The sequence below is a fragment of the Tachyglossus aculeatus genome, chromosome 10, assembly GCF_015852505.1.
Source record: "Tachyglossus aculeatus isolate mTacAcu1 chromosome 10, mTacAcu1.pri, whole genome shotgun sequence".
Taxonomy (NCBI): Eukaryota; Metazoa; Chordata; class Mammalia; order Monotremata; family Tachyglossidae; genus Tachyglossus; species Tachyglossus aculeatus.
Genome location: NC_052075.1, coordinates 59,903,958 through 59,928,573, shown reverse-complemented (window position 1 = coordinate 59,928,573; position 24,616 = coordinate 59,903,958). Strand labels below are relative to the sequence as shown.

Below are 24,616 nucleotides of genomic sequence, written 5' to 3'. Positions count from 1 at the left end.
GGGAAGGCCTTTTATAGGAGATGGGATTTTAGGAGGGCTTTGAAGGTTAGGAGAGTGGTGGTCTGCCGGATATGGAAGGGAGGGAGTTGCAGGCCTGAGGGAGGGTGTGGACAAAGTGTTTGTGTGGGAGAGATGAGATTGAGGTACAGAGAGTAGATTGGCATTACAGAAGCAGAGTTTGCAGACTGGGTTGTAGTAGGAGATTTAGCAAGGTATGGTAGGAGGGACGGATTAAAGCTGACGATAAGGAGTTTCCGTTAGGTTGGTGAGAAGTGGAGAGATATGAACTGAAATTTTTTAGGTAGCAGAGTGGAGTATGGAATAGAAAGGGGAGAGACCGGAGGAAGGGAGGTCGGTGGGGAGGCTGATGCAGTAGTCAAGCACTGTTCTGAGCACTGGGGTAGATACAAGATCATCTGACAGCCCACGTCAGGCTCACAGTATAAGTCACAGTCTTCAGGCACAGTGGTGGGTTAGAAGCTGAGGTAGTCCAGATGGGGTAGAGGAGGGGTCAAAGACAGCCAAGAGAGGGGAGTGGAGGTTATTGGTTTTCAGATTCCCATATCAGGAATTTTCTGCCTGTGAGAGCTCCCGGTGGTCTGGGCCTGGCCAGTTGGTGTGTTTTACCATTCAGAATCAGGCCAGGCAGCCAACCAGCCAGGAGACACCAGCCTCCACAACTGTCCCAGCAACAGGATAAAACCATTTATCGCCAACTAATACTTCCCTCCCTCCCTCCCCCACCAACTCTACCAGCGTCTCTGTTGGGACCAGCAACAGTAACAGTAAAGCCATTTATCACCGAGTCATACTTCACTCCCACCCTCACACCCTCCATGAGAAGGTAGCCACCCACACAGCCATCCAACCACTCTTATGTCCACCCGTCCATCTACCCGTCTAGCCATTCACCTATCCACCATCTACCCTCCCTACACCCACGTTGCTGTCTCCCTGCTACCCTCATCTAATCACCTAGTCATCTAACCACACACTCATGTGTCCTCCTTCCACCCACCCATCTATCTCCCTGTCCACTCATCCACTCCTCCACCCACCCACCCACATCCATCCATCTACCCATCCATGCTTCAATCCACTCATCCTGCCATCCATCCATCCATCCATCCATGTCTCTTCGATTAATACCTTTGGCAGGCAGCAAAATGGGGGAATTTAGCATTTATTGGAGACGCAGAACGCTTGCCACTTCCTCTTCTTCCGGGAAGGGAGGTTGGACATAGAGGGTCCTAGCCTAGCGGGAGGCGGGGGGACCTTGGGAGGAACTGGGACAAGTGCAGGTGGGCATCTGTCTGCTTCCTATTGTGGGAAGAGGGCCCTGGCCACGGCCGAGAGAGAAGCCAAGAATAGGGGTGGCCGGGGGGAGAGGACATGGTGGGGATGGTGTGAAAGCCTGGGCTCGGGGGGGTCCGGGCCCACCCCTGGCTGGATTAGCTGCAGCCACAGGCCTCCACTACCATGTCGGGTACGTCGGCCTTGACCACGCTGCCGCTGGGGTCCAGGTAGAGCAGGGAGAGGGGCCGCCAGGCGGTGGGCACGCAGCAGGAGGAGGTCGCGGGTGCGGGGGCCTGGTTGGCCTTGAGCAGACTGAGCAGGGCGGCGTGGAAGGAGGCGGCGATGCCCGGGCTTCCGGCCAGGTGCAGCGGGCACTGCCCGGCACAGTAGTTCATGGTGTAGCCCTCGGGCTGCAGGATCCAGCCGCCCCAGCCCAGCTCCCGGAAGTCCACGAAGAACTCGTGTCGGCAGCACATCCTGGCACCCGGCTTACAGTCCGGGGCCTGGCGCCGTGCTCGCCGCTGCCGGCCGGCCCGCGCCCGCGCCACCACGAAGGGCCGGTGGTCGCCATCTGCCTGGACCGTGGAGCCCACCACCTCCACCTGGACCATCAGGAGGCCCTGTCCCCAGGCGTCCCGCCCAGGGGGGCCCAGGCTCAGCCGGTGCCACCCACTGCGGCTCACCTGCAGGAGCTGCTCGGCGGCCAGGGAGAGGTTGGCACCCGGCCGAGGTGGGCTCAGCAGCCGCAGCCGGGCGGTGCCCGAGCCGTTGGCCGGCAGGGCCAGGAAGATGCTGAGCGTCAGCTCCAAGATCTCCACATCGTCGCCAGCCGGACCCCGCCCTGGGGAGAACTGCAAATCCAGGCGGGGCTGGGGGCTGGCGGCTGGACCTGCAACGGGGGGGGGGCACGGGTCTCAGGGAGGGCCTGGCCACGTGCCCTGATCCTCGTCCCTGACACTGCCCCAACCAACGGTGGGACTCGTTGAACACTTACCAGGTGAGGAGCACACTACAAAGCATTTGGGAGACTACGAGAGAGCTGGTTGGCATGATCCCTAGACCCTCTAGACCGTAAGATCATTGTGGGCAGGGAATGTGGCTGTTTATTGGTATACTCTTCCAAGCGCTTAGTACAGTGCTCTGCACACAGTAAGCACCCGATAAATATGATTGAATGAATCTATGCCCTCAAGGAGCTGGCAGCATAGCCGGTGAGACAGACATTCAAAGAAAATACAGACGGGGGAAGCAGCAGAGTAGGGCAACATGGACAAAGGTGTGGTGGGGCCGGGGTGGCTATCAAAACGCTTAGGGGGCACAGACTCAAGTGCATAGATGGCACAGAAGGGAGGAAGAATACGGTTGGGAGATGAGAGATTAGTCAGGGGAGGGTGGGGCAGATGGAATTTCAGCAGGGCTTTGAAGATGGGGAGACTGAAGCAGCGAGGCCTAGTAGAAAGAGCCCAGGAGTCAAAGGATCTGCATTCTAAACCCGGATCTGCCTCTTGGCTGCTGTGTGTCCTTGGACAAGTCACTCAAGTTCCCTGTGCCTCAATTTCCTCATACGTAAAATGGGGATTCAAGAACTGATATCCCTCCTATTTTGACTGTGAGACACATGTGGGGCAGGGACTTTGTCTGACCTCCTTAACTAGTTTCTAGAATAAGGCTTGACACAAAGTATGGGCTTTACAACTACCATAATTTTTGTTAATATTATTATGAAGGGGGAGGAAGTTCCAGGTAGATTGGTTGGGGGGAGGAAGGGTTGAGCAGGAGGTTCATGATCAATCAATCGATGGTATTCAAAGAAGGCTTACTGTGTCCACAGCACCGTACTAAGCACTTGGGAGAGTACAACAGAGTTGGTAGACACATTCCCTGCCCACAAAGAGCTTACAGTCTAGAGAAGGAGAAAGACATTAATTGAAGCAAATTACAGAAGTGTACAGAAGGGCTATGGGGTTGAGGGTTGGGTGAATATCCAGTGCTTAAAGGGGACATATCCAAGGACATAAGCAACACAGAAGGGAGAGGAAGTGAGGAAACGAGAGTTTAGCCGGGGAAGGCCTCTCAGCAGAGATGTGGTTTCGGTGAGACTTTGAAAGCGGGAAGAGTGCCCATCTGGCGTACATGGACAGGGAGGGAGCTACAGGTCCGAGGCAGGATGTGGGAAAGGGATTGGTGACAAGAGAGACAAGATCTAGGCCCAATGAGCAAAGCTGAGCTACAGAAGCAAAGTGGCCAGGCTGGGCGGAGAAGGAAATCAGGCAAGTGATGTAGGAGGGGGTGAGCTGACTGAACAGTTTAAAGCGGTTGATGAGGAGTTTCTGTTTGATGAGAAGCTGGTGGGCAGCCACCCGAAGTCCCTGAGGAGTGGGGAGATGTGAACTGAATGGGTTTTATTTTATAAAATGAACCGGGCCGGAGAGGATAGTATGGATTGGAGTGGGGAGAGACAGGAAGTAGTGAGGTCAGCGAGGAGGCAGATGTTGTAGTCATGGCGGGATGTAAAAAAGTGCTTGGATCAGCATAGTAACGATCTAAATGGAGAGGAAAGGGCAGATTTTAGTGACATTATGAAGGTGGAATGGGCGGGATTTGGTGACAGAATAAATATGTGGGTTGCATGAAAGACATGAATCGAGGATAAGGCCTAGATTACAGGCTTGCGAAAGAGGGATGACGGTGGTGTCATCTACAGGGATGGGAAAGACCTGGTGAGGCCAGGGTTTGGGTGGGAAGATGAAGAATTTGGCTTTGAACATGGTTGGTTTGAGGGGTCATCCAGGAGAGACCAGAAAAACAAAATAGGCAGCAGAGAAAAGTGTGCAGGTTTGGCCTGGAAAAGCTGGAGGCAATGAGGTCGGTGAGGAGGCTGAGACAGTAAGCGTGATGGGAAGTGACAAGGGTCTGGGACAGCGTGGTACCAGTTTGGTTGGAGAGGAAGAGGAGAATCCTAGAGATGTAGTGAAAATAGAACCAACAGGATTTAGTGACAGACTGAATATGCAGATTCTAGGGGAGATGAATCGAGGATAATTCCAAGGTTGCAGGTCTGTGAGATAGGGAGGATAATAAAAATACTTATGGCTTTTGTTAAGCGCTTACTATGTGTCAAGCACTGTTCTGAGCACTGTGTGGGGTGCGGGGATACAAGGGAATCAGGTTGTCCCACATGGGGCTCACAGTCTTTATCCCCATTTTACTGATGAGGTAACTGAAGCCTAGAGAAGTGAAGTCACTTGCCCAAGGTCACACAGCTGACAAGTGGCAGAGGCGGGATTAGAACCCATGACCTCTGACTCTCAAGCCCAGGCTCTTTCCACTGAGCCACGCTGCTTCTCTAGGATGGTGGTGGTGTTTACGGTGAAGGGCAAGTCGAGGGAAGGAGTGGGTTTGGGTGGGAAGATGAGGAATTCAGTTGCGGACACGTAAAATGTAAGGTGTCGGCTGGACGTCCAAGGAGAGTTGTCCTGAAGGCAGGAATAAATGTGAGACTGCAGAGAAGGAGAGAGAAAAGGGCTGGAGAGATAGATTTGGGAGTCATCCACATAAAGGTGGTGGTTGAAGTCGTGGAGGTGAATGAACTCTCCAAAAGAGTGGGGGTAAATGGACAATGAAAAGGGACCCAGGACCGTGGCTTCACCCTACCCTAGCCTCCCCACCCTCTCTCCATGCTGAGAAGCAGTGTGGTCTAGTGGGAATAATAATAATAATGATGGCATTTGTTAAGCGCTTACTATGTGCAAAGCACTGTTCTAAGCGCTGGGGTGATACAAGGTGATCAGGTTGTCCCAAGTGGGGCTCACAATCCCCATTTTACAGATGAGGTAACTGAGGCTCAGAGAAGTTAAGTGACTTGCCCAAGGGCACACAGCAGACATGTGGTGGCTCTGGGATTAGAACCCATGACCTCTCACTCCCAGGTCCATGCTCTTTCCACTGAGCCACGCTGACTGGGAGTCAGGAGTCCTGAGTGCTGGTCCCAAGGCTGCCACTTCCTTGCTTTGTGATCTTGGACAAGTCACAACTTTTCTAGTCCTCAGTTTCCTCATCTGTAAACTGGGGATTAAATACGTATTCTTCCTCCCCCTTAGTCTGTGAGCCCTATGAAGGACAGTGACTGTGACTGGTGTGAGTTTTATTCATTCATTCATTCATTCATTCAATCGTATTTCTTGAGTGCTTACTGTGTGCAGAGCGCTGTATTCAGCGCTTGGGAAGTACAAGTTGGCAACATCTAGAGACGGTCCCTACCCAACAGTGGGCTCACAGTCTAGAAGGGGGAGACAGAGAACAAAACAAAACATATTAACAAAATAAAATAAATGGAATACAAAATATATTGCATCTACCCCAGCGCTTGACATACAATAAGCACTTAACAATTATGATTATGATTATTACTATGATGTGTGATCATTATTATATTCAGCCTCTCCGTCTACCCACCCTGAACCCCCGGGGGCCTCTCCAGGCACAGAGACCCTCCCCTGCATCATCTCTGTTCCCCGGCGCTTGCCCCTACCTTTCCCTATGAGGTCCCCACTGAGGTCTGGGCCTGCCTCCGCCCCACCAGCCCGCCGCCGCCCCTGCCTGCAGTCCCCGACTCAGTCGGCCCAGCAACCTGAACTCCGCGCACGGCGAGCGATCGATACATACTATCGATCCATCGCTTGTCATAGCGGCGGCCATGGTGCCCCTTCCCCTCGGAGGAGACCCCCTGCCTAGCCTCCCCCCTCAGCCAGGGGTTCCTCCGCCCCAGCGCTAAGGGGCCTGATCCCTCCAGCCTGGCTGGCATTTGAACTTTGACCTCCCAATTCCTGGTTGGGAGCCAGCAGCAGGCAAACAGCACTTGTGGAAAATCCCACGACAGTGGGTCAGGGGCCGCGGCGGCTACGCCTGGCAATGATACGGGGTCTTGGGCTGACCAGGTGGCTGAGATGCAGGGGTAGGATGATAATGACCCCTGACCTTTTCCTGGAAGACTCTGGCCCCGGCTGGGACCTTCCCCCACCCTGGCCCAGCCTGGCCTTGAGCCCCCAGAGAGGCCCCCTCCCTTCCCGGGGCCCCAGACCCAGGCCATGTGCCTAAGCCACATCTGCCCCCTCTGTGGGCAACCGGCCAGGTTGGCCTCTCGCCAGCTCTGAGGACTCATCCTGCCCATGGGCCCGCGGTCTCCCCCGCACTCCTCTGCCCACCTGCCCTTCCTCGCCCCCATCTGCAGGACCCAACTCCTCTTCCCTCCCCCGGCCCCAACTCACCCTGCTCTGAAGCGAAGCTGATGATCTCATACTCGGGCTCCAGGGCCCCGGGGCCCCACTGGTTGTTCCCCTGGGTGCCCCCCGGGCCTGCCCCCGGCCCGCCCCTGTGGCTGAGCCTCCTCAGAGCTTCCTGCAGGGCAGCGCCAGGCACGGGCCGGGGCAGCGGGGGCCGCTGTTGCAGGCGCAGTTTGCTAAGGATGGTGTGCCGGGCCAGGGCCAGCAGCTGGGCCCGCTCCCCGGACCGCCCCAGCCCGGGCCCCGAGCCCGCACACACCGCACACTGCTGCGGGGCCGGGGCCGGAGCTGGAGCCGGGTCGGCGGAGTCCGGGGCCGGGTCCTGGGCTGGGTCCTGGGCCGGGGCCGGCCGTGGTGGCAGCAGCAGCAGCCCCAGGGCCAGGCCCAGGGCCAGGGCGAGCATGGTTCAGGCCGGGTGGGAGGCGGGCAGGTCTGCGGAGCGCGGATGGGGCTCGGGCGGACTAGGCCGGGCCGGACCGGACGCCGTCCCCGTTCTGGTCCGTACTGGGCCCCGTCCTCCCACCGTCCCCCCCCCCCGTGGGCCATGCGGCTGGGGCTCTGGGGCTGGGGCCATGGCAGGGGTGGCCGGCGGGGTCGGTGACCTCTCTCGGCCAGGCATGGGCGGGGGCGGGACAGGGCCGGAGGGCAGGCGGCTGCCACCGAGAGATCAGCAGGCAAAGTACAAAGGGGGGGCACGGGGCTGACAAGGACGGGCCCCCCCCCCCCACCTGCATAGACTTCTTCCAGCCCACGGCGGGAGGAAGGAAGTTTGCTCCCCAAACTGGATTACTGCATCAGCCTCCTCTCTGATCTCCCATCCTCCTGTCTCTCCCCACTTCAATCTATACTTCACGCTGCTGCCCGGATCATCTTTGTGCAGAAACACTCTGGGCCTGTTACTCCCCTCCTCAAAAATCTTCAGTGGCTACCAGTCAACCTACACATCAGGCAAAAACTCCTCACTCTCGGCTTCAAGGCTCTCCATCACCTCGCCCCCTCCTACCTTACCTCCTTTCTTTCCTTCTCCAGCCCAGCCTGCACCCTCCGCTCCTCTGCCGCTAACCTCCTCACTGTGGCTCGTTCTCGCCTGTCCCGCCGTCGACCCCTGGCCCACGTCCTGCCCCAGCCTGGAATGCCCTCCCTCCGCACATCCGTCAAGCTAGCTGTCTTCCTCCCTTCAAAGCCCTACTGAGAGCTCACCTCCTCCAGGAGGCCTTCCCAGACTGAGCCCCCTCCTTCCTCTCCCCCTCCTATCCCCCAGCCCTACCTCCTTCCCCTCCCCACAGCACCTGTATATATGTTAGTACAGATTTATTACTCTAACTTGTACATATTTACTATTCTATTTATTTTATTTTGTTAATATGTTTTGTTTTGTTGTCTGTCTCCCCCTTCGACTGTGAGCCCGCTGTTGGGTAGGGACCGTCTCTATATGTTGCCAACTTGTACTTCCCAAGCCCTTAGTACAGTGCTCTGCACACAGTAAGTGCTCAATAAATACGATTGAATGAATGAATGAATGAGGGTGGCATGGACCCTCTGCCCTCCAGGAGGCTAGCACAGAGGGACCCTGGTGTGGAGGGGGATGATAAGAAGGAGTCGGGGTCGCTCAAACGATCATGAATCTACGGCATTTCTTGGCTTCGGGGGCCCACCGACGGCGAAGCCCACACTAAGCTCATGGGTGAGAAGGGCCGAGGATGGCGGAGCCCACCCAGCGGAGCCCCCCAGCCTCCCGGTCCCTGCGCGGCGTCGCGACCCGGAGGATCCGGGGGGACCCGGGGTTCGGGGGGAACCCGCGCTCCCACACTGCTGTCTCCTGGCTGCCCCCCAAACTGAGCAGCTCTGCCTTTCCCTTGGACGGGGAAGATGCTTGAGGGCAGGGACTTCGTTTCTCGCTTTACTGTCATTTCCCAAGCGTCCAGTAATAATAATAATAATGATGGCATTTGTTAAGCGCTTACTATGTGCAAAGCACTGTTCTAAGCGCTGTACAGCGCTCTGCGTGCAATGGACGCCCAGCACCACGCTCTGCACGCAGTCAATTAATCAATCAATCGTATTTATTGAGTGATTACTGTGTGCAGAGCACTGTACTAAGCGCTTGGGAAGTCCAAGTTGGCAACATATAGAGACAGTCCCTACCCAACAGTGGGCTCACAGTCTAGAAGGGGGAGACAGAGAACAAAACCAAACATATTATAACAAAATAAAATAAATAGAATGGATATGTACAAGTAAAATAGAGTAATAAATACGTACAAATATATATACATATAGACAGGTGCTGTGGGGAAGGGAAGGAGGTAAGATGGGAGGGATGGACGAGGGGGAGAAGAAGGAAGGGGCTCAGTCTGGGAAGGCCTCCTGGAGGAGGTGAGCTCTCAGTAGGACCTTGACGACGCCCAGGACCCATAGTAGGCGCCCAGCCCAGTGCAGAGCAGTGCCCTGCACGCAGGAGGCCGGGTGGGTTGGGTGAGTCCCGGGGGAAGGGAGAGGGCGCCCACTACACTTCCTCTCCCCGAAGCTACCTGGCCGCTCGGTCGACTCTGCTGTTTCCATGGTAACGCTCCAGCCTGCCCTGCTGTCGTCATGGAAACAGACCCCCGGTGACGCAAGGTGTGCTGCATCCGATCGCAGGGCGCGATGCGGGACTGACCACAGCAGGGGGGGCGGCCCAGGTGCCTGCCTGCCTGCCTGCCTTCCCCTCCCAGCTGCTTGTGGGGGGCCGTCCCCCATCTCACCGCATGGGACCCTCCCCTACACCCACCCCAGAGACATGGCTGAAAGGGAGATCGGTGAGACAGGAGGGGGTCAGTGTCGGTGTGTGTGAGACACTGTGAGTGACAGTGTACATGACACTCTGTGCAGCTGTTGAGCGTGACGATATGTGAGACGCTGACAGCGCGTGTGTGAGTGGCAGTGTGAAACACTGCATAGGTGGCAGTGTGCGGAGCACTGGCAGTGCATGTCACAGAGCACGTGACTATGATTGACAGTGACAGCGTGTGCCCAGGCCAGTGCCTTTCCCACAAAAGGCACTCAGTACAATGCCTGTTGATATAATCTGGTGCTGAGGCACATGGCAGGCACACATGGCAGGCACCTGGTACAGAGCCAACTGATGTAGTCCTCCAAGTGTAGCGCTTTGCACACACTGGTGCCCAGTATAGGGCTCTGGACATAGTAGAATCCCAGTACACTTAGTGGTTTGGTCTGGCATGCTCTTCCAAGCATATAAATGACTGCAAACTACGTCAATGAATCAGTCAGATGAAACAGACTGGCGATAAGTCTAAATAAACCTGAGGTGAAGTCTCAGCCAGCCTGCAGGGAGAAAGCTAGGCATACACACCCAAAAATTAACATTGACAGCCAAATAATAAGTGTGACAGTGGTTAGGTGCTTACTATATGCTAAACACTCTAGTAGATATAAGATAATCAGGTCCCACATGGGGTTCACAGTCTAAGTAGCGGACTTCTCAATAGTCTGAGAAGCAGCATGGCCTAGTGATAGAGCATAGGCCTTAGAGTCAGAAGGATCTGGGTTCTAATCCCAGCTCTGCTACCTGTCTGCTGTATGACCCTGAAAAAGTCATTTTGCTTCTCTGTGCCTTAGATCCCTCATCTGTAAAATGGGGGCTAACTGTGAGCCCCATGTAGAAAATGAACTCTGCCCAACCTGATTAGCTTGTATCTACCCCAGTGCTTAATACAGTGCCTGGCGCATAGTAAGTGCTTAACAAATACCATTAAAAACTAAATAGCAGGGAGGACAATCATCGAATCCCCATTTTACAGATGAGAGAACTGAGTCACAGAGAAGCTAGATGATTTGCCCAAGGTCACATGGCAGACAAGTGGCAGAGCAGGGATTAGACTGTGAGCCCACTGTTGGGTAGGGACTGTCTCTATATGTTGCCAATTTGTACTTCCCAAGCGCTTAGTACAGTGCTCTGCACATAGTAAGCGCTCAATAAATACGATTGATTAAAACCCAGGTCCCCTGGCTCCCAGGCCCGTACTCTTTCTACTAGACAGCACTCCTTCCCTAGACCTAAGAGCTGGGATAGAATTCGATTACGGAGGCAGCACACTGAATGACGATGCAGTGATAGAAAGGGAAGTTGAAAACCAAACCGGGAAGTCCCACCCATCCTCTGGAAGACTGTCAAACAGAGGGTGAGGGAATTGTGGAATCAGGCCCAGCCCAAACTAACTAGCCCAGCTCTAGAGAGCTGAACGCTGGTCCAATCTCTGCCCTGGCCAAGAAGGGAGACCTGGACCACCCAAAGAAGCCACATCTGGAAACTTGGCCAGTTCCGTCAGCATCATTCATGGGCCAGGCTCAACATCAAATAAAAACTGCCCCGGAATGTCATTTGGTCTCCCAGCATCGAAGCTCTGTTCACCTTAACACAGCTACAATGAGTGGAGCACGGGAGAAGAATGAGCGGACAGCTAAAGACCCAAACATCTGCTGGTATGAAGAACCAAAACGGAGAAACTGAGTGGAAGGAGGACAGAGAAAATATTTTAAGGCCATGAGAAGCAGTGTGGCTTAGTGGATAGAGCATGGGCCTGGAAGTGAGAAGAACCTGGGTTTTAATCCTGGCTCTGTCACTCATTCAGAGTGTGACCTTGGGCAAGTCACTTCACTTCTCTGTGCTTCAGTTTCCTCACTCCTAATGGTGATTAGGAGTATGAGCCCCGTGTGGAACAGGGACTGTGTCCAAACTGATTAGCTTGTATCTATCCCATCACTTAAAACAGTGCCTGACACAGAGTTAGCGCTTAACAAATTGCCATTAAATAATAATTATAAAAATAAATAAATAAGAAAAAAGCCTCAGACAGTGATTCATCTCAGCTACAAACTTGAAATCAACTGCTGAGGAGAGTCCAGTGTGACGCACTGCTAGCCAGAAGGGAATGGTTGTTTTCAGGCAAAAACTTCATAAGGAACATGAGGCAAGGAGGCAAAAGGGAAAACTGTGCCAGGAACTGACAACATTAAACATGATAACATATGAGACAGCCTTTTTGTGTGCCCAGGGTAGCAGAGCTTTCAATAGCCTTTTCCGCCACACATTCACCATTAGTAGTGTCTTCCTCAAACATGGGCAACTGTGTGTGTGTGTGTATTCACACATTCTACCAAGTGATTAGTAGAGGACCCAATGCTTAGTACGGTTCCTGGCACATAGTTAATGCTTAACAAATACCATAATTATTATTACACAATAGGAGTTCAATAATTATTATTAATTGATTGATTGGCAGAGCCTGGTACTGGAAATCAAGTCTAAATGCCAACCTACTCATTATACCTCAATCTTGTCTCTCTCACTGTTGACCTCTGACCCACATCCTGCCTCTGGCCTGGAATGCCCTTCCTCTTTATAGTCGTCAGACAATTACTCTCCCCACCATCAAAATCTTACTGAAGGCATATCTCCTCCAAGATGAACTGGGAAAGCAGAATGGCACAGTGGATAGAGCACGGGCCTGGGAGCCAGAAGGTCATGGGTTCTAATCCCAGCTCCACTACTTGTCTGCTGTGTGACCTTCAGCAGGTCACTTCACTTCTGTGTGCCTCAGTTCCCTCATCTGTAAAATGGGGATCAGTTACCTCATCTGCAAAATAGGGATAGGGAATGTGAGCCCCACGTGGGACAGGGACTGTATCCAACCCAATTTGCTTGTATCCACCCCAGCACTTAATACAGAGCCTGGCACACAGTAAAGCCCTTAACAAATAAGAGATTATTATTATTATTAGGCTTTCCCTGACTAAGCCCTCATTTCCTTTTCTCTTACTCCCTTCTACATTGCTCTGACTTGCTCCGTTTACCCCATCCCCCAGCCCCACAGCACTTCCGTCTGTATCTCTCCTCACCCTGGGCTTCAAGGCTGTCCATCACCTTGCCCCCTCCTACCTCACCTCCCTTCTCTCCTTCTCCAGCCCACCCTGCACCCTCCGCTCCTCTGCCGCTAATCTCCTCACCGTACCTCATTCTCGCCTGTCCCACCGTCGACCCCCGGCCCACGTCATCCCCCAGGCCTGGAATGCCCTCCCTCTGCCCATCTGCCAAGCTAGCTCTCTTCCTCCCTTCAAGGCCCTACTGAGAGCTCACCTCCTCCAGGAGGCTTTCCCAGACTGAGCCCCTTCCTTCCTCTTCCCCCTCTCCATCCCCCCATCTTACCTCCTTCCCTTCCCCACAGCACCTGTATATATGTATATATGTTTGTACATATTTATTACTCTATTTATTTATTTTATTTGTACATATCTATTCTATTTATTTTATTTTGTTAGTATGTTTGGTTTTGTTCTCCATCTCCCCATTTTAGACTGTGAGCCCACTGTTGGGTAGGGACTGCCTCTATATGTTGCCAACTTGGACTTCCCAAGAGCTTAATACAGTGCTCTGCACACAGTAAGTGCTCAATAAATACGATTGATTGATTGATTGATCTGTAGTTTATTCCCACTGATACCTGTCTCCTCCGCTAAACTGTAAGCTCGCTGTGGGCATCTATCAACTCCATTGTATTGCGCTCTCCCAAGCGCTTAGTACAGTGATCTGCACACAGAAAGTACTCAATACATACAATCGACTGACTGAGCAAGGCCAGAGCTGGATGAGAAGCAGTAAGGCCTAGTGGAAAGAGCCCGGGCCTTGGCTTCAGAGGACCTAAGGTCAAATCCCCTCGCCCCCTCTCTTTAAATAGTAGAGCCTCACCGCCCCCCACCCGTGCTTTAAATAGTAGAACCGTCCCCACCTGCGCTTTAAATAGTAGCGGGCCCCCCCACGGCGTTTGAAATGGTACGGCCTCACCCCCCCCGCCCCCAGCGCGTTTTCAATGGTAGCGCCTTCTCCCCCTCCTCCTCCTCCTCCTCCTCCTGCGACCGTCCGTCCGTCGCTCGTCCCCCCTCCCTAGACCAGCAGGGGGCGCCTCTGTTCGCTCCGAGAGCTCCCCTTATTTTGGTGGGGGGGTCGGGCCCCGGGGACCACGACGAGGAGCCGCCTGGAGAGGCGGGACCCTGGCGGGCCTAGCTGTCGGGAGAGGGCGGGGACAGCGTCAGGGCTCCTGGGGTGTGTGATGCATCCATTCAATCAATCGTATTTATTGAGCGCTCATTGTGTGCAGAGCACTATATTAAGCGCTTGGGAGAGTAATAATAATAATAATGACATTTAATAAGCGCTTACTATGTGCAAATCACCGTTCTAAGCGCTGGGAAGGTTACAAGGTGATCAGGTTGTCCCACAGGGGGCTCACAGTCTTACAGCCCACCCCGCACCCTCCGCTCCTCTGCCGCTAATCTCCTCACCGTACCTCATTCTCGCCTGTCCCGCCATCGACCCCCGGCCCACGTCATCCCCCGGGCCTGGAATGCCCTCCCTCTGCCCATCCGCCAAGCTAGCTCTCTTCCTCCCTTCAATGCCCTACTGAGAGCTCACCTCCTCCAGGAGGCCTTCTCAGACTGAGCCCCTTCCTTCCTCTCCCCCTCATCCCCCTCTCCATCCCCCCATCTTACCTTCTTCCCTTCCCCACAGCACCTGTATATATGTATATATGTTTGTACATATTTATTACTCTATTTATTTTACTTGTACATATCTATTCTATTTATTTTATTTTGTTAGTATGTTTGGTTTTGTTCTCTGTCTCCCCCTTTTAGACTGTGAGCCCACTGTTGGGTAGGGACTGTCTCTATATGTTGTCAACTTGTACTTCCGAAGCGCTTAGTACAGTGCTCTGCACACAGTAAGCACTCAATAAATACGATTGATTGATTGATTGATTAATCCCCATTTTACAGATGAGGGAACTGAGGCCCAGAGAATAATAATAATGATGATGGTATTTGTTAAGCGCTTACTATGTGCAAAGCACTGTTCTAAGCGCTGGGGAGGTTACAAGGTAATCAGGTTGTCCCCCGGGGGGCTCAAAGTCTTAATCCCCTTTTTACAGATGAGTTAACTGAGGCCCAGAGAAGTGAAGTGACTTGCCCAAAGTCACACAGCTGACAATTGGCGGAGCCGGGATTTGAACCCATGACCTCTGACTCCACAGCCCGTGCTCTTTCCATTGAGCCACGAGTACGACGTAACAGTCACATTCCGTTGCCCACAACGAGCTCACAGTCTAGTGGGAGAGACAGACATGAACAGAAATAAATGTGAGAAATGTGGACGGCTTATTGCTGTATTGTAGTCTCCCAAGCGTTTACTACTCATTCATTCAATCGTATTTATTGAGCGCTTACTGTGTGCGGAGCACTGTACTAAGCGCTTGGGAAGTACAAGTTGGCAACATATAGAAACGGTCCCTAACCAACAGCGGGCTCGCAGTCTAGAAAGGGGAGACAGACAACAAAACAAAACATATTAACACAATAAAATAAATAGAATAAATATGTACAAATAAAATAGAGTAATAAATACGTACAAACATATATACATATATGCAGGTGCTGTGGGGAGGGGAAGGAGGTGAGGAGGGGGAGATGAAGGAGGGGGCTCAGTCTGGAAGGCCTCCTGGAGGAGGTGAGCTCTCAGTAGGGCTTTGAAGGGAGAAATAGTAATAATAACAGTGACATTTATTAAGCGCTTACTATGTGCAAAGCACTGTTCTAAGCGCTGGGGGGGATACCAGATGATCAGGTTGTCCCACGCGGGGCTCACAGTCTTAATCCCCATTTTACAGATGAGGTAACTGAGGCTCAGAGAAGTTAAGTGACTTGCCCAAGGTCACACAGCAGACATATGGCGGAGCGGGATTCGAACCCATGACCTCTGACTTCAAAGAAGAGCGCTAGCTTGGCGGATGTGCGGAGGGAGGGCATTCCGGGCCGGGGGTCGACGGCGGGACAGGCGAGAACGAGGCACTTACTACAGTGCTCTGCACACAGTAAGCGCTCAATAAATACGATTGAATGAATGAAAGTGCGGTAGGGGGGGAATGACTAAAGGGAGCGGGGCAGAAGGGGATGTGCCCGCGCGCGTCACGGGGTGTGAAGGTTGCTGCGCGCAGGTGTCGCTGGGCGCGCGCGTGGCAGTGTGCGCGCCCCCGCGCCCGCGCCCCCGCAGCTTTTTCTCCGTGGCTCGCGCTGGGCGCGCGCCTGCTTGTGCACGAGCGCAGCCGCCTGAAGACCAAACTGACAGCTCTGACTGCCCCCGGCTGGGTGTGAGATGGAGCCGGGCAGGGGGTCGAGGGCCGGGGGCCATCGGCTCCTTCCCGAGGTGAAAATTGGAAACCAAATCCAGAGGCGCGGGGCGGGCGGAGAGCGGGAGAGCCAGCCCTGGCTGGCAGGCAGGAGGGGGGTTAGACCCCGCCCCTGGGCCGACGACGGGGGAGGGGGAAAGACTCTCCTCGCCTTTGTCTTGGCCAGGGGAGGGGAGTTTCGGTTCACCCCTCACCTCAGACCTCCGATGGTTGCCTGTCCATCTCTGCAGCAAGCAGAAACTCCTGACCAGCGGATTCAAGACCCTCAATCAACCGTCTCCCTGTAATCCTCCCTCCTCTCCCACTACAAAGCAGCCCTCGTATTTCATTCCCACGACAATGTCCCTCGCTCCCTGCTCACTCGCCATCGAGCCCGCGCCTACTCACAACCTCCGGCCTGCCCTGGAACTCCCTCATCCTTCACATCCCCCAGCCCCCACAGTCCCCATCTTCACAGCATTACTAAAATCATATTTCTTCCAGGAAGCTTTCCCTGACTAATCTCTCACTTCTCCGTCTTAATCGCCCCCCACCTCCATCTGTCACCTAGACGCTTGAGAGCAGACCTCTTGAGCACTTACTCCGCTCTCGCCACCAGCATTTACATACACAGCTCTGGCCTCAGGTGCGTCTTCTTTCTGTAATTTATTTTAGTGCCTGTCTCCTTCCACCACACACTAGATTGTTCAGGACTGGGTCTCCTTAACACAATTACACTCTCCCATGCTCTCAGTACAATGCCCTCCCCACCGTAGGCGCTCAATAAATACCACTGATTGATTGATTGGTGCCCGCTGTGCCCCACCCCCGGCTGGGCTGTTAGCCCCTCTGGCCTCTGCCACAGCCTCCTCTACGGGGAGTTCCCAGGCCAGTGCTGCCCACAGCCGCCCCCCCCCCCACCTGCTCCAGCACTTGCCCCCCAGGGGTTTCAGCAGGCTGCTGCTGGTGCAGGGAGGATGGGGAGAGGTGGCCTGGCCTCGTGGCCCAGATAGTCCCGTCCCCACCCTTCAGGACATCAGGCTTTGAGGCCTACCAACAGTCATTGAGCTGCCAGCCTGAGGGGATGGGGGTGAGGGAATGAGAGGGGCTAATTGGTGTTGGGTGGTGGTGGACAGTGCTAGGGGGAGTTACTGTCCTGACCCAGTCCATGAAGTGGCCCATTCCAGCTGCGGTCAAGCCCAAGAGTCAATCACTGATATTTATTAAGCGATTACTGTGTGAGGAGTACTGTGCTGGGGAGGGAATAGTAGAGTAGGTGATCACTTTACTTAGAAAGTAAATACTAAATAAAGTAAATAACAGAATAAAGTGATTACCAGGTGTTGTCTCCCCTTCCTTTCTCTCTTGTCCCCACGGAGTGTCCATGTCTGGGTCTGGTGTGGTGGCCGGGCAGCTGACTGGGGCAGACCCAGCCCTGAGTGTAGCTGCAGTGGTCTGACCCTCCACAATCCAATACAACCATTGAAGCCAGACAGTCCAGCCCCAATTCCGCCGAGAGCCCAGAGACCCTTTGCCTGCCCATCCAGGGAGATTGGGGGTGGGGGGAGGAGCATATGCGTACGTGTGTGCACACCGGTATGAAGGTGTGTATTTGACTCTGCTGGGATCCTCTACACTGTAGACTCGTTGTGGGCAGGGAATGTGACTGTTTATTGTCATATTCTACTCTCCCAAGCGCTTAGTTCAGTGCTCTGCACACAATAGATGCTCAATAAATACGATGAATGGATGAGGGGCCTCTACCCGGCCATGCCCCAGCCCTCCCCGTCCACTCAGGATCGTCATTCAACCAATTATTCCGAGATGGAGCTCAGAGCACTGTACTAAATTGGGAGGCTACAATTTGGGGGAAGAAGAAAGGTGAATCCGGAAGACCTCCTGGAAGAGGTGGGCTTGCAAGAGGCTTTGAGAATAGGAGAGCATGGGCTCTAGCTTCCTACCCCCACACACACGTTCCCTGGCCCCTCTAGGCCTCAAACAAGGGGTGTATGTGAGGTGGGGGGAGGCTGGACCCGGAACAGAGAGGGGCCTCTCCTCCCCAGCCCGGGTACCCAGCTTAGGGGAGGGGGTGTAGAGCAGGTGGACTGGTCCCAGCCTCCCGGCCCAGAGAAGGAGCAAGTGCGATGGATGTCACCTGGCGGGGACCAGCAGGGAGTGGCTGGGCCCGGCCGGGCAAGGGCAGCGGGTCTCCGTCCCGGCGCCGCCCTCGGCACCCGCCCTTCTCCGCGCTCTAGAGCCGGGCCGGGGCCGGACGCCCCCAGGGCCACCGGCTGCACGGTTGGGCCGCTGTCCCCGCCCCTCACCGGCTCTGTCCGGCAAGGGCCGGGTCGGGCTTGGGCTCCAGGTGACCGGTCTCCCTCACACCCCACACCCTCGTTCCCCGTCCTGCCGCACGTGCACTGCGGAGGGCGGGCTCACCCCGCAGCCGGGACAGGGACGGGGACGGGGACTCTCTCTCTCTCTCTCTCTCTGTCTCTCTCTCTCTCTCTCTCTCTCTCTCTGTCTCTCTCTCTCGGTTTTGTTTTTCCGTTTTGTTTTTCAATATAAACGAACTGGTACTCGCGGCCGTCTGTGTGCTTCCTTGTCTCGCGGGGTGGTCTTGGTCTCCGTCGTGACTTCCCACTGTCCTCGCCCGGCAGGCCGAAGGGCAGCACCAACCTGCAGACTCCCTCCCCCCTCACCGCCCCGCCAGGAACCAGGAGGGTCCCGAATCCCTCCCTGCCGGCCGAGGATCACGCGGCCAGTGGCCGGAGCTGCGGGGGCGTCCTGGCCCGGGGTCCGGGGTCATATTTCCCGGAGTCAGCCTCCCCCTGGCCCGGCCCCCTCGCCTGTCTCCCCCACACCGTCCCTCTCCGCCCCCTCCCCCCCCAAGCCCGCAACTGTCCCGGCCTCCGCGGCCCAGCACCTCCCCCCGAGCGCCTCAGCTGTGCCTGTCCGTCCCCGGCGGCCTGTCATTCCCTCTCGGACCCCGCGCTGGACCGGCCGGTGGCCGCGGCCTCGAGAAGCGAGGGGCCGGGGCTGCCCTAGCGAGAGAGGCAGCCCTCGCCCCCTGCTCGGGGCCACCTGGAACCTAGGACGTGAGTGACCATTCTGAGACCTGCCCTAGTTCCCCAAGGGCCCCACCCTCAGGTCCTTCCCCCCGAGATCCCCCAACCCCTCGGTGTGCCGCCCCGCCCCGCCCCCAGGATCCACCCCGCTTTCCTCCGGCCTCCTGGAAAGTGGGTTGGGGGCGAGGGGGAGAAAAGAAGAGGTGGACCGACTTACCACGACTTAGACCCGCAAATAACTCCGGGCGGCGGGGCAGAGAGCAGGGCTGGGCTCGGGCTCCGGGACGGGGAGGGGGGGCCAGAGCTTTCGGGACGGGGAAGGGGCTCGGGAGTTCTGCCCCTCCCGGGTGCAGGGGGTTTAGGGGCCGGCGGCTATCACACTCGGTTTGTCCCCGCAGAATGACAGAGAAGGGCAGCGGGGAGAGCCCCGTGCCCCAGCTCCCAGCGGGGCCCCAGCAAAGCGGGGTAAGTCTGCGGGTCCCACACCGCCAGCCCGCCCCCTGCCCCCACCAGGCCCTGCCCTGACCCGCCCCCAGCCCGCCCCCTGCTTTCCTCCTGCCCTGGCCCTCTCCCCCGCCCCCTGCCCGTCTCCAGCCTCCCCCCTGCCCTGCCCTGGCCCTCTCCCCCGCCCCCTGCCCATCTCCTGCCTCCACCCTGCCTTGGCCCTCTCTCCCGCCCCTTTCCTCCGCCCTGCCCTGCCCTGCCCTGGCCTGGCTCTCTCCCCCGCCCTCAGCCCACCCCCTGCCCTTCCCCGGTCCTCCCCCGCAGCCTCCGCCCGCCCCCCTAGATGGAGCGGATCATGGCTTAGCCGGACTCTGACCCCTCCCCCAACTCCAGCTACAGCGTCTGAAGCGGTTGTTCCGGAGGGGGCGGCCGGGGACCCCGGGGACCCCGGGGACCGAGCCCCCCGCCGAACCCCAGGCCAACGGGGAGGCGGAGGGGGCGGGCAGGGGTCCCATCTATTACATCTACGAGGACGAGGACGAGGAGGAGGAGGAGGAAGAGGAGCAGGAACCCCTTCCCGAGCCCCCTCGTCCCGTTAACGACAAACCGCACAAGTTCAAGGACCATTTCTTCAAGAAACCCAAGTTCTGCGACGTTTGTGCCCGGATGATCGTGCGTGAGTGGCGAGGGAGGGGGACGGGACGGGACGGGACGGGACGGGACGGGACGGGACGGGACGAGGAAACGGCCGGACGACGACAGCTCCCGGGCCGGCTGGGGCCGTGGTCGTGGGGCCTGGGTCCCGGGGCCTAAGCGAGGGCAGGGAGGGGTGTGGGGCGGGACGAAGGCGAAAACACGCTTCTCTTCCTCCCACTCCCCGCGCTCTCTCCTCCCCCCTCCCTGCCCTCTTCTTTCCCTTCTCTCCTCCACCCCCCACTCCCTCCTGCCCCTTCTATTCTCTTTCTGCCCCCTCTGCCCCCGCTATGTCCCTCTCTCTGCCCTCTTCTGCCCTCTCTTTGCCCCGTCCGTACCCCCTGCCCTTCCCTCTGCCTCCCTCTGCCCCCTCCCTCTCTGGCGCCAAGTCAATAATAAGTTCGGGCTTCGCTGCAAGAACTGTAAGACGAACATCCACGAGCACTGCCAGCCACACGTGGAGATGCAGCGATGTTTCGGGAAGATTGTGAGTCCGGGGTCAGGGCCACGGGGCCGGGGGCATAGGGTCGGGAGTGCTGGGGATCGAGGGGTCCGGGGACGGGAGCCACACCTCCCTCCCGCCCCCAGGGAACGTGCCTCCCTGTCTCCCTGCTCCCGGTGTCCCCCGACGGTGGCCCGGGAGTCCCCGGCTGACCGAAGTCCGGGCCCTGAAGCCTTTCCCCGCTCTAACGTCTGCTCCTCCGCGCAGCCCCCGGGATTCCGCCGCGCCTACAGCTCCCCGCTCTACAGCAACGCACAGTTGGGGGCTGTCAAGGGGTCGCAGAGTGAGTGACCTCCGGGCGGGGGTCCGCGGGGCGGGGTCAGAGCGGCGGGGGCTCCGGGGTTCTAGCCTGTCGCCCATCCAGAATCGCACTGAACCCCTGTCCCCCGCCTCTCCCCCCCGAGAAGCTGCGAACCGCGGTGACCCGGTGTTCGAGACGCTGCGCACCGGCGTGGTCATGGCCAACAAGGAGAGGAAGAAAGGCCAAGACGATAAAAAGAACGTGAGGGCGGCCCCGAGCCCCCCACCCCCGGGACCTCCGAGCCCCCCGACCCCGGACCCCCGAGTCCCCACCCCTGAGACTCCCGAGCCCCCCGCCTCCGGGACCTCCGAGCCCCACCCCTGGGAATCCCGAGAGCCCCGCTTCCGAATCCCCCGAGCCTCCCAACACCCCCATCCCTGGGACCCCTGAGTCCCCTGCCCCCGGGATCCCCGAGTCCCTTGAGTCCCCAGAGCCCCCCGCCCAGAGGGCCCACACATTCCGGCCCCCCGAAACCTCCGTTCCCGGGGCCTCCGGTTCCCGCCTCCTGGGGCCCAAGTCCCCCAAACCTCTCCCTCCCGATGTGGAGTCTCCGGAGAAACCGTGACCCCGCCCCCTCGGTCCGCAGCCCCTCGCTGCCATGATGGAGGAGGATCCAGACACCTCTAAACCTGAAGAGGGGAAATCCCCGGCCGGTGAGGGGAGCAGAGGCCTGCACTGAGAGACAGGGAGGGGAAGGGGCAGAGGGTTGGAGGGACGAGCCCAAGCCCCGAAGAAATGTATTCTAGGGCCTGAAAACGCCCCCTTCCCTCCCCCCCCACCCACCCCCTGCCCGACAGGTCACCCGGAGAGCCCCAGGAAGACGGAAAAGAAGGCGCCAGATGACAAGGTGGAGCCCTGTCCCTCGCCCCTGGTCCCGGCCCCTCCCGTTGCCCCTCAGGACCCTTCCGTTCCCGCCCCTCTCCTTCATCATCATCTTCCTAAGGGGCCTCTCTGTGCACAGTACTGCGCTTGGGCGCGTATAATAGAGCTAGTAGGCATGATCCATGCCCTCGAGGACCTTACAATCTACTGTGCAGAGCACTGTGCTAAGATCTTGGGGCAGTGCGATAGAGCTAGTAGACGCGACCCCTGCCCTCCGAGAGCTTGCGGTTTAGCGGGAAGAGACAGACGCTGTAAGAGCCCCCCCAGGGGTGAGGGGAGCAGTAGAGTGAGTAAGAGACGTCGGGCAGGAGGAGCGCCACACGGGTTGGGCCTCAGGGGCCGATATGACTCGGGAGTGCTGAAGTGTCCGTACGGTGAGGTATCGGATGGGGAGAGGAGAGGCGCCTCGGGGAAGGCCTCCAGGATAGGAGACGGCGTCTCCGTGGGGTCCGACTGGGCTGTGGTCCTGTCGCCTGCGAAGATGGCGTGACCCTTCCTCCCCGCGCCGCCCCCCCGCCATCCCCGGTCCCGTAATAATAATAATGACATTTGTTAAGCGCTTACTATGTGCGAAGTACTGTTCTAAGCGCTAGGGGGGATACAAGGCAATCAGGTTGTCCCACGTGCGGCTCACAGCCTTAACCCCCATTTTACAGATGAGGTAACTGAGGCTCAGAGAAGTGAAGTGACTTGCCCAAAGTCACACAGGATTAGAACCCATGACCTCTGACTGCCAAGCTCGTGCTCTTTCCACTGAGCCACGCTGCTTCCCTTATGGAGACCGGGGCGCGGCTCGAGGGCAACTCTGGGGTCGGGGGGCGGGGGGGCGGCGTCCGGGATCCAGCCTCGCTCCTCGCCCCCCGCCGGACCCAGGAGCCCCCCTGGAGCAGAGCGCCTCCTCCGTGCCCCCCTTTGACCCCTGTAAACCTTCTCTGCCCTCCAGAACAAGGCCCCCGGCTTTCCCCAAACGCACTACTTCGTGGCGCTGTACCGCTTCCGAGCGTTGGAAAAAGACGATCTGGACTTTCCGTGAGGGGCGGGGAGGGGGTGGGGGTGCTGGGGACGTCAGCGGAGGGAGAGGAGCCGAGGGGAGGTGGGGTGGGGGGAAGGCGGTCCGCGGCCGAGGTCAAATTTACTCCCTCTCCCGCCTCGCAGACCCGGAGAGAAAATCACCGTCGTGGACGACTCCAACGAAGAGTGGTGGAGGGTGAGGGGCCGGGGGGATTCATTCATTCATTCAATCGCATTTATTGAGCGCTTACTGTGTGCAGAGCACTGTACTAAGCGCTTGGGAAGTACAAGTTGGCAACATGTAGAGGCGGTCCCTACCCAACAACAGGCTCACAGTCTAGAAGATGGGGCCGAGGGTCAGGGGGCGAGGGTCTGGTCGGCCGGGGCGGGGTGGAGGTCCCGGGCCGTGACACTCCCCCACCTTTGATTCCCCTTGATCCTTCCCAGGGCAAGATCGGGGACAAGATCGGCTATTTTCCACCTAATTTCATCATCCGGGTGCGTGTGGGGGAACGCATCCACCGCGTCACTCGATCCTTCGTGGGGAACCGAGAGATCGGGCAGATCACACTCAAAAAGGACCAGGTGCCGGCCGAGACACCCCAGAACCGCGGGAGCTTCCCCGCCCCGGGACCTCCGCCCCGCCTCCCATCCACGGGGTGGGGGCCCGGACACCCCACCCCGACGAAGCCACGGATCCTGCCCCCCTCCGACCTTCCACACCCCGAGGGTCCACACTGCAAACTCAAAGCCTCGCGGACTCCCTTCCTCTCTAGAATTCGGTCCCTTTCAGCCTCCCCCCCAGGTTCTAGACGCCCCCAACTTCCGAAGACACCTGATCTGGACCTTCCCCCCCCAGCCCGTCCCCCGAGGTCCTCCCTACTTACTCCCCATCTTGCCTCCAGATCGTGGTCCAGAAAGGAGAGGAGATGGGCGGCTACGTCAAGGTCTACACCGGCCGCAAAGTGGGACTGTTCCCCGCCGACTTCCTGGAAGAGATTTAGGCTGGAGAGACCCCCGAGGACGACCCCCCTCTCCCCGCCACCAGTCGGATTCCCACCCGGACTCCAGGCAGGACCACCCCCCTGCGCCCAGCCGTAGGACGGCGCGGTGTGGGGGCGACGCTGGGGGGAGGAGGGGGCGCTGGACCCCCTCCCAAGACCGGGGTTGCAGAGTCCCGGCCCCCACAACCCCGCGGGCGGGGGTGTCTCCGGCTGGCGGGGCAGGGAAAAGGGGCCAGCGCCGCGATCTCATTAAAGTTTTAGAGAAAAAAAAAGTTCCTTAGTGATTATGAAGGGGGCGGGGGCGGGGGACGGAGGAGAGCCCTTCCCCGAGGCTTGGACTCCACCGGAAAACGGGAAGGAGGCGTCGAGAGGCCGCTGGCGGGGGTCCGGCTTCCTTGGTCATCATCATCATCAATCGTATTTATTGAGCGCTTACTATGTGCAGAGCACTGTACTAAGCGCTTGGGAAGTACAAATTGGCAACATATAGAGACAGTCCCTACCCAACAGCGGGCTCACAGTCTAAAAGGGGGAGGCAGAGAACAAAACCAAACATACTAACAAAATAAAATAAATAGAATAGATATGTACAAGCAAAATAAATAAATAGAGTAATAAATATGTACAAACATATATCCATATGTACAGGTGCTGTGGGGAAGGGGAGGAGGTAAGATGGGGGGGATGGATAGGGGGACGAGGGGGAGAGGAAGGAAGGGGGTCAGGCCCAGCCCAAGTTTAGCCCCCCTCGATTCTGGTCCCCTGCCTCTGGCGCGGGCCCGGAAGGTGCCATGAGGGCGCTGCGCCGCCAGGGGGCGTTGTCGGGCGGAAGAGAGGATCGGAGAGACGGAGAGACACGGGCAGAGATCGCCAGAGACACACCCAAAGGAGAGACCTCAGAGAGACGCCCAGAGA

The 24,616-nt window shown here is 57.3% G+C and overlaps 2 protein-coding genes across 2 annotated transcripts; one reads left to right on the top strand and one right to left on the bottom strand.

Annotated features, from left to right (window-relative positions):
* Window positions 1-1,174: 1,174 nt before the first annotated feature.
* On the bottom strand, window positions 1,175-7,086 carry INHBC (inhibin subunit beta C). Its single transcript, XM_038753027.1, has 2 exons — window positions 6,564-7,086; window positions 1,175-2,185 (listed from the first exon to the last, which is right to left on the bottom strand). Exons 1-2 carry the CDS (start codon window positions 6,979-6,981, stop codon window positions 1,452-1,454), a joined length of 1,152 nt encoding a protein of 383 aa, XP_038608955.1. The 5' UTR covers window positions 6,982-7,086; the 3' UTR covers window positions 1,175-1,451.
* A 12,177-nt stretch (window positions 7,087-19,263) lies between these two features.
* STAC3 (SH3 and cysteine rich domain 3) lies at window positions 19,264-23,701 on the top strand. Its single transcript, XM_038753199.1, has 11 exons — window positions 19,264-19,329; window positions 19,702-19,984; window positions 20,391-20,488; window positions 20,711-20,786; window positions 20,911-21,005; window positions 21,391-21,457; window positions 21,602-21,651; window positions 22,630-22,715; window positions 22,842-22,893; window positions 23,145-23,282; window positions 23,603-23,701. Exons 1-11 carry the CDS (start codon window positions 19,264-19,266, stop codon window positions 23,699-23,701), a joined length of 1,110 nt encoding a protein of 369 aa, XP_038609127.1.
* Window positions 23,702-24,616: the final 915 nt, after the last annotated feature.

Excerpts from the sequence above, each read along its gene's own strand:
- INHBC (XM_038753027.1), bottom strand. The coding sequence starts at position 6,981 with ATGCTCGCCCTGGCCCTGGGCCTGGCCCTGGGGCTGCTGCTGCTGCCA. Across the intron at positions 2,186-6,563 it reads CAGCTTCGCTTCAGAGCAGG|GTCCAGCCGCCAGCCCCCAG; the intron begins GTGAGTTGGGGC and ends CCCCCGTTGCAG.
- STAC3 (XM_038753199.1), top strand. The coding sequence starts at position 19,264 with ATGACAGAGAAGGGCAGCGGGGAGAGCCCCGTGCCCCAGCTCCCAGCG. Across the intron at positions 19,330-19,701 it reads CGGGGCCCCAGCAAAGCGGG|CTACAGCGTCTGAAGCGGTT; the intron begins GTAAGTCTGCGG and ends CCCCAACTCCAG. Across the intron at positions 21,458-21,601 it reads AGAGGGGAAATCCCCGGCCG|GTCACCCGGAGAGCCCCAGG; the intron begins GTGAGGGGAGCA and ends CCTGCCCGACAG.